Consider the following 9,323-nt stretch of genomic DNA (forward strand, 5'->3'; position numbering starts at 1 on the left):
CAGTCAGGGTAGGAATGTTTCAAATTTATAATTTTCTCTTAAAGGAAATATTTCAGCATTAATAAATAAATACTGGAAATGAATTAGGAGGGGAGGGCTGGTAATCATTTGAACTTCAGTTGACTTGTAACATTATGATGTCACAGCTTGTTTACATCGGCAAGAATGATAGGAATCGGGATATTTAGTACAACATTTATCTGTTATCACCTTTCCCCGTCTAATTAACCATTTTTTATTGTGATTTAATTCGTTTTGCTGCTATTTTGCCCCCTCTGGCGACCATGATCCTTAGCGTTAAAACAATAGATTGTTTTGATGTGATGTCATAGTGTTATAGGGCAATTTGGGGTTAAACCTCTTTATTTTGAAGAAAGCTTCTCATCATCATCATCATCATCCAGACAAAAGGTGATTGCTTGTTGACTTATTTAACAGAATAGGAAGGCCCTAATTTCTAAATGAGTGAAAGGAATTGGGCAACAAGCATTTTAAAAAAGTTCACTCCGAATCTCTGAGCAATCCTCCATATGTACTTTCCATAACCTGACAATCTTGACCCCTCCCAGTGTCCTTCCACTTTTTGGTTTGAGCTTACAACAAAGCAGCAGAGCTGGAGGACTTGGTGTCACAACCATCTTTAGTGCCTGTGCTAAATGCTAACAGGGCCCACTGCAATTGGAAAAAAGCTGTTGTGGTGTCCCTGCTCCAAGGGCGGATCTAGCCAAAATTTTAGGGGGGTAATTGAGTTTCTTCCGTCAACACAATGGAAAACAAAAAAAAGAGCATCTAATTCTTCAGATTTGTTTTGCTTTTTTTTCTGCTGAAGGGGGCTTTCAGCCCTTTGCCCCCCACCCCCCCACCCCCGATCCACCCTTGTGCCCTCATGGAAAGAGCTAATAAATAAATAGATATGAATCTGATTAATGCTATTTTATTAGCTTTCAAGGTGACTTTAAGAGTTTTCCTTTTATTCATGAAAAAATAAGATCAACTTTAAAACATTTTATTGTTGAATAGATTTGGATTAATAAAATTGCTGAATTTTGTAGGTTGTGATTTATTGTCACAGGTACTTTAAGTTCAATGCATAATACTTTTTATATTTTAATAAAACTACTTATTTACATTTTACATATTTTTAAAGTGTAAAATCTTTTGTAATAAATTATCTTAATTCAGCAGATCTTAGACAACGATATATTTATTATTTTATCGTATTTATTTATTTGAATGTTTTATTTTAACTATTTATTTTAAGTGTTAATCTTTTGTTATCAATTAGTTTAATAGATCTTAGGTATTATTTTTTCGTTTGCATCTAGGTGCAAACATCAGACATCAAAACTTGTTCTAACTGCCTCCTTAAACTCGTATGATAGTTAACAGTGTTTGGCATGACTGGTGTTTGCACCTAGATGCAAGAAAGTGTTTAATGTTTATAAAAAAGAATAGACCATTCCACGGATCCCGTTACTCAACCTCGGCCTCGTCAGCGTGTAATTATTCTTTAGAATTTGACTACAGTCCACAGTAATGAAAGGAATTTACACATCAACGAACAATTGAAACGATTAAAAATTTCACAGGTTGTAGAAAATTTCTAAAGAATATATTACACACTGATGAGGCTGAGGTTGAGTAACGGGATCCGTGAAATGGCCTATTGTACTCATGATCATACTTTATACTTCTGTTGTAATGAAATGTGCCTGGGAGTTAGGAAGGTTGCTTTCATTGGATTCTGCATTTTGTGGAATAAGCTCAGCCATTTCAGTATCCTGTGCATCATCGGGTGCTGAGTAAAATGGGGAACCTGTGGTATAGCGTTTGTCGTAAATGTCTGTGCATTAATGAGATAAATATATCAGTATACATGTATGCCTTATTTGTGCAATGAGTTATGGAACAACTTTAAGTGCTTTATAATTTCAATTTCAATATTCATTTAGTTCGTTTTTAAAGGGGCACTTGGTTGAAAATGCCCCAATTATTTTTTCAAAGTCCGAACAATTGAAGTATTTGTGGATAATTTGACTCAATTATGATTATGTAAACCAGATTAGTGAAAATTTTCGCCTGGGAGCCACTTGCAGTTGAGAAATTTTGGGTTAAGAGAGAAAAGAACAATAGGGTTGAGTAAATGACGTCATTTACTCACGATTTATATGCTGCATAAAATTGATATTTTTATTTGGCACATTTTACAGTGAAGAAAATATGTTGCTTGGCTACTATTGGGGCCATACAGATACTTTTAACTAAGTTTTAAGTCATTTCCAATTTTTATCCATTTTCATCCAAGTGTCCCTTTGATGATATATCAGTCAGAGTAATTCTATTTAGAGCATGCTTCTGCAACTAGAGAATAGACCTTTCAAAAATTGTCAAAAACTTTAAGGGGCAACTGGAAATTATCAGTCTGGTAACAGTGTTATACCCTGTTCAATAACGTTATTATTACTACCAGCAAATAAAGAATGAATTCAAAACAAACGTAAGTAATTTCTGAAAGTGAAAGAGAAGACACAGAGGGAGGGGAAGAGAAGGGGAAAGAGGAAGGAAATGTATCATTCACTCTTTTTAATTATAATTTTATTACAAGATTTTTATTGCAAACAAACCTAGTCCTACTTATACCAAAACATGACTAATTCACACTAAATAGTACTGTGCCTACTAAATCTTATTTTTTTACAAAGTGTAATCTTAGATTTTATTTACAAGCATTTTTTTATTTAAAAGACTATAAATTACATACTCTAAGTTATCCACACACAGCTGATATTTTTACAGTTAGCAATAACTTCTCGGTAGGTAGATTTCAAGTAGATTAATCACTCATATTCTACAATAACTATTTAATTACCTACTAGCAAAACATATCTACATGTTGAATATTATTTTTTTCAATTTGTAAAGTACTCTTTTTCATATTATATTTTTGTAGTTATTTACATTAACTAATGACCAAAAATATTTGGAACTGCATGTAAAAAGCTTTGATTTTAAAAGAGGATTCTAATGCGATTCTTGCCCAGATACTTAGTATTTATCAGATGTACATTTCAAAATGAACATTATCACAAGAGACCAATAATTGGTCGCAAATATTGCAAGAGACTATTATGACTGTATGCTATTTTTAAGCTATCTACCAAGCAGCTTGTTAAGCATGCAATATGCACTTGCATTTTCTTAGTACATCATCCACACACAAATGAGAAAATATACATATATGTATGTTGTTTAATATAATAATTTTTCCTAAAATTCACACTCTCAAGTTAGGTGTACAAGTACACTTTACTGTTAAAGTGCCTATCCCCCCTCTGACAATATTCACAGTATTGATTCTACATGGAGTAAGAAGTTGAATAACTTGAAACAAATTCATAGTTGGAGTGCAGCTTCTTGAGGAGGTATATATGAGGAAGTATTTATGGTTATTTGTTGTTCCTTGTAATTCAAAACACTGGCTTGTATTTGAAAACTTACTTGCAATAATTTCTATGAGGGCTATGGGGAAAACAATGATATATTTCACAATGTTTTGTATTTCAAATGATTACTCCTTATACCTGGCCTCACAGCATTCGCATATGGTATGGAAAAACGTTTATAACTTCAAGAAGCGGCACTCATGCCATCCCCCCCTGGTTATTCAACTTCTTACCCCATGTAGAATCAATGCTGTTGATACTGTTACAAGGGTGATGATATACACTTTGAATTCCTAATCTAACTGATAATTTCAAAATCATTTATAATTATAAAGATACTTTGTTTTGTATACATTTTGAGAAAAATAAGTGAGAATCGAAATATATAATAAAGCTACATATGGGTACAAAATATTAGTTCAAGTAATAACTGTAACATTATAAAGATTCGTAGTTCATCCTACAAGAAAAATACTCGAATTTTGTTTGTTGATCATTCATCACATTACCAGGTTTTCATTAGGAATTATTGAAGCTCAGAGAATTATTGCTCCATGATGAAGTGAGCGAAATTCTCCAGCTTAAACTACCATGGTGTTCTATTATTTCAAAACTTAATGAAAATCCTGATACTAGAAAGTTTAAAACTACTATCATTAGCTTATAGAAACATTCCAGACAATAGTAGCTGGTCGTAATTATTGTTATCATACTGCTTCCATTGAAACACAACTTACAATATATATTTGTGCCAAATTGTGTTAAACCAAGGTATGTGTAATGCAACAGACGTGTTTGAACCCACGATCACAATGGTGAGAGGTGGCAGTGTTTCAGCCGCACACTTTAAACAACTGATGCTTCTGTGATTGGTTAAATGAATGATTGACAGTTCTCTGTTACAGTGTACAAATCTTAGTTCCAGCTCTGACTGTTACATTTCATTCATTCGATACAATTGTGTCAAAGACTTCTTGAACGGTGGGCAGGACAGAGGGGATAAAAATAGGCAAATTTTTTTATGCTATTGTTTGGTCAGTTTGAGCAGTAAAACAATTATGATAACATACAAAAATATTGAGAATTAATTTGAATTCTTTACTGTGTTACAGACTAAAGGGTTATATTAAAAAACTAAAAAAGTTATAGCAGATCTAGAACGTTGTTTGAAAAATATATCACAAATTTTCGGCTCCAGAACTGTGAGTCTTCATCAGGTATGTAAATCAAGTTCACATTTTGATAATATTCACACTCTTAGTTAGCAAAACTCAAACTTCATTTCATTAACATTTACCTGACGAAGAGTCACAGTTCTGCAGTCATTTTGTATGATCACAGATTGCTCGAATACCAAAAAGATACATTTATCAAGCTACAAAAAGTAGAAGTTTAAAAAGTTATCATGATTAATTCTAGACTTCCGACTTTTTAACCAAGAAATAAAATTCAGAAGTACTGTATTGTGTTAATAAGTCCACTGGATGTAAAATTTAAGATTGTTGATATTCAGAAAAAGGGTCAAAAGGCTGTAAAGCTAAGGGTCAAAAGGCATGTGGCAATAATTCACACAGTAAACCTAGTTTTCTGATTCAATGTTTATAACATGGAGATAGAACAGTTTACCATTTGATTAAAAAAATACCTTAAAGGTACTAGTTTATTAATTTTTCTACAAATAAAAACAATCGAAAACAGGAAATTATCAGTACCACAATTTAAGAAAACAAACATCTAAATTACAACACTTCGAAAGAGAATCATACTGTTTACAAAAAAAAACCTTCATCAATAATTGTTTTCTGATCAGTCTAATGAGCCAATATAAATACTTCTAGCTAAATACTAGTCAAAATGACAAAATCCTAACTGTTCGTTTACTAGCATAAGTTCTGAGCAGTTCTGAGGTGATGGAACCAACTTGTAATTACTACCTCTACAATACAGCTAGCTACGTTTTTTTGAACCCTAAATCTGTCAAATAAGCTGTGTTTTTTTAATCAAGGGTGTGGCTAGGCACAAGGGTGGGACAGGGACTAATAACATTTGCTTATTCTCATCTGGGGTGTGGTCAGGCACAAGCAGCATGGTAGAAGAAGTCATGAAAATGTTAGTAATATTGATTCCAAATCAGATCGACAGCCAAACCCCTATCACCGTAACAATCCCTCTATTCAATATACACTACTATAAGTGTACATGTATACCAGACAAAGTCCCAAGAACTAGAGGTACAACTGAGTGCTAACTTGATAGGGTCATATGTGCCCCTCCTGGTATTCCTTGGCCACACCCCTTCTGCCTGCTTGGAATCTACACCTTTTATTGGTAGTGTGCAGCAAGAATCTTTTAACTACATACAATAATCATACTAAATAGGATGCACCCCATGCTACATTAAATATTACTATTTTTAAAGACTATCATACTATTTTTTTTAGCTTAACCAAAAACCAAAAAGAAAACATATATCAAAAGACAAAATAAAGAATGAATGTCAGCCATGGTTATAGTGAATTAAGAGAGCACTATCAAACAGTAAAGGACAGCATAGATAAAAAAAGTAGAAACAAGAATAAGTTTGTTACTACAGGTATAAGAAAATTGGCTGTTACCAAGATAATTAGAATGCAGAATAACTAGGGTTACAGAAAAAGTGACCCATTCAGCTATGCTTTTGAAACTATCCCATTTCAGGACACTTTTCTTTTCCTTTTCTATTATTCTTGTTTTGTTTCATGATTACCAATATTAATTATTTCTAACAATAATGCTGCAAATATTTAAGTTTACAGCTATATCTTTCGATGGAGTAGTTTAATGGCAGCCATGTTATTAGGCAAAAATATATTAAATGTTCACTTTGGAGAAATGAAATATCTAGCCCTCAACCATGGCCTCCATCCAACTAAGTACTCTTACCTTTCTCGATTTTTCCTTACCAAAATAAATCATGACGAATTACTTACGCACTAGTTGAATGGGTCAATGAGTAGAAGATCAGAAAGAGTCGGCTTTAGTAATTAGATAACTAGACTATGATCTCCAAATCTTTGATGATTATTAGGACGCAGTCTACTCTCACCCTTTTTTGGTTTACGAGGCTTCTTTGCTGTCTTCAGGAATTGTACCAACAGTCCAATTAATGTCAGAAGAGGCCACAAACCGAGTATAATCCAAGAGACCAGGCAGGGCTTTCCATACACCGTCACCAAGAAGATTTTCTGAATAGAGTAGTTTAGAAGCCATAAGTCCTCAATGAAGTAATCGGCTCCACCCATTATCATTGCGGCACCAAAGACACTTGACGTGATGATAAGACATCTCTTCCACCAAACCGAAATACCAGCCAGAATAACAGAAACAGAAACCACCACCCCTATGGGTATAGATATAGTCTTATAACCCTCAAATAATGAGGAAAATCCTAAGAGAAATGCCATGCTTATGCAGAAACCTGCTGCAATTCCAGATGAGAAGAGTCCACAGAACACAACAGTTGTACAGAGAATACCAACAAAGATAGCGATGGCGACAGTAATTAACAAAATGTACTGTAATTGAAGGGTGCTTTTCTCAATGCAGATGTAATATGTTATTAAGGCTCCACCAGAGAAGCCAATAAGGAAGAGGGTTGTTCGCAAATACTTAAAACCTGAAGAAAAAAGAAAGTCATAATATAATTGAACATTGGATGTATTGATTTAAGGAATATAAAATGGGCGCAAATGTTTCTATACTGTGATATAAACACACTGGGAGCTGTAGAGCAAAAGAGAAGGAAGCTTAGGAACATGAGGCATAACTGAGTGCTTCCCTTGCTTCTCGAGTGCTCTACTGCTCTCAGTGTTTATATCACAGTACAGAGAGATAACCAGCCGTTTTATAATGCTTTTATAAAATATTTTTGAACATTTTTGAGCGAGCATGTCTATGTCCTCTGACAAACACTGTAACCAAAGCGTGCGAGTTACATATCACATATTTCATAAATCCCCTTAAAAATATGTCTCCCTTGTTGTTGTTCTAGTTAGAAAATGGGAAAAATAATGGGAAAAATCAGGACTTAAAACAATGGTTAGACAAGAACTGGGACTTGTTGGGTCAAATCTTTGCCTTGCCGATCATAAATACTGGTAACTTTCAGCCAGAAATAAAGTGTACCTAAGCTAAAACTAATTTAGCCTGTGATCATGACCATGGCGAATGATCGGCCATTATTTAAAGCAATGAAAAATAAAATATCTATAGCAGTAGTGGGAATAAATAGGCTGTATGCATCATTAATTGGATTGAAACCTTAGAATTTAACAGGAATGCACAAACATATAATCCTATGGCATTCAGTAATTAATTTTTACTGTAAGCAGCTTAGATTTAAATTTCATCATTAACAAAACACTAAAAACCTCATCAGAATGTGTGGAGTTGCAAATTAATCTTTCAAGTCAATACAGGAAGTTAAAGAGTGAGACCTGTCGTCTGAGGACTATTGACAGATGTATGTCAAACTCCTCCCTCTTAATGACCGTGCCATTTGTGTTGACAACGAAACAGCTTGTTTTGAGGGTGGTAATCTCAATATTACAATACTCTATGAAAGCGCCTGAATACTAAAATGTAATTTTGTTGTTTTAATAAGATGAGTAGTTACAGGAACAATAAAATCCATCGAAAAAAAAAAGGCTTTAAGTATTAAGAGGTTGATAACTTTTTTTGCTAGATATTTGTTTTTGCCCATGTGTGTTTTTTTGAGAATCAGATATATCTAAAAATCTTAGATAATACAGAAACGCGATATTTTATAGCTTTTAGTTTTTCTACGATTCATAATTTTAAGAAGCCATTGATCGACAACCTAAATGGTGTCGACAGAAACACAATTCAAAATCAGTCTGAATGTAATAAATCTTTCCCGTTCTTTAAGGTTGGTAAAATTTACGTCTAAAATTTACTTGATATAAAAATTCTAGACATAACATTTTGAGCTCAAGATGGAGGACTTACCAACAAAAAGTACGAATCCACCAACAATGACTGACAAAGCACAAGCAATCCCTGTTCCATAGGTAATAGGGAACTTTAAGTCCTCCCATTTGCAGCTAAACACGGTTTTATTTGGTGAGAGTGTAGTATAAGGAGGAGTTGTGGTTGTGTTGTTGTCCGACGAAGAGACGGTGGTTGGGAAATTCGAAAAGACGACACTCGAACAAAGCAAAACTCGCGAGATCCAAAAGGACCATTTAAGGGTTCGTTCACTGGACATCAAGCCTCTAATTATCTGCGGATAAAACACTATGTTTAGAACATATAACTCATAATAAAGAAAATATGAACACAAAACTAGTGGATAGGCTTAATACATTGGTTCGTTCAGCCTTCGATTCTCTCGTTGAAACCAGAAGTATAAAAACAAGTAGAGAATTAACGATCGACGTCAATGACCTGTTCGATCCAAAGCAATTTTTAGGTCAGATATACTTTACAGCAGCTTAGGAACTCAACAGAATCGTATCTCCATTCTTACAGCAGCTTTTTTAACGAGTCCTATTTTAACAGCAGTGTTGAATATGAATTATATATGCAAGAAATAATCTGATGACGTAATATAATGGTCCTCAAATCAGGCGTCACGTCCGGTTCATCTCAGTTGCGCCTAAGCCAAATTTCTTGTTCTGTTTTCTTCTTTTTTGTTTGTTTTCGTTTTGCTTTATTCGTTTACTTTTCTTAACCCCTTACACATTGCTCATAAAACTATTATTTGCATCGTATATCTCTGAATTTTAAAGAAATTCTAAAGAAATTCAGAACAAGAACTGGAAGTTTTCAATGATAAGGCATTATTTACATTGTCCTTCTTCTAAAGTATTTCACTAGCAC

At 33.8% G+C, this 9,323-nt stretch overlaps 1 protein-coding gene across 2 annotated transcripts; it reads right to left on the minus strand.

The window, feature by feature from the left end:
- Window positions 1-970: 970 nt before the first annotated feature.
- On the minus strand, window positions 971-9,018 carry LOC116296895 (transmembrane protein 198). 2 transcript variants are annotated; one of them, XM_031705004.2, is made up of 4 exons: window positions 8,889-9,018; window positions 8,451-8,724; window positions 6,529-7,098; window positions 971-1,843 (listed from the first exon to the last, which is right to left on the minus strand). In XM_031705004.2, the coding sequence occupies exons 2-4, from the start codon at window positions 8,707-8,709 to the stop codon at window positions 1,686-1,688; spliced, it is 987 nt and encodes a 328-aa protein (XP_031560864.1). In that variant the 5' UTR covers window positions 8,710-8,724; window positions 8,889-9,018; the 3' UTR covers window positions 971-1,685. The 2 variants fall into 2 exon arrangements, with proteins under 2 accessions (XP_031560864.1, XP_031560863.1); XM_031705003.2 differs by having other exon boundaries at window positions 973-1,843; window positions 8,807-9,010.
- Window positions 9,019-9,323: the final 305 nt, after the last annotated feature.

This window comes from Actinia tenebrosa, unplaced genomic scaffold (assembly GCF_029948245.1).
Source record: "Actinia tenebrosa isolate PJP-AT-01 unplaced genomic scaffold, QUT_ActTen_1.0 PGA_scaffold2__45_contigs__length_23673736, whole genome shotgun sequence".
Classification (NCBI taxonomy): Eukaryota; Metazoa; Cnidaria; class Anthozoa; order Actiniaria; family Actiniidae; genus Actinia; species Actinia tenebrosa.

Excerpts from the sequence above, each read along its gene's own strand:
- LOC116296895 (XM_031705004.2), bottom strand. The coding sequence starts at position 8,709 with ATGTCCAGTGAACGAACCCTTAAATGGTCCTTTTGGATCTCGCGAGTT. Across the intron at positions 7,099-8,450 it reads TGGATTCGTACTTTTTGTTG|GTTTTAAGTATTTGCGAACA; the intron begins GTAAGTCCTCCA and ends TTTTTTCTTCAG. Across the intron at positions 1,844-6,528 it reads GCCTCGTAAACCAAAAAAGG|ACATTTACGACAAACGCTAT; the intron begins GTGAGAGTAGAC and ends ATTAATGCACAG.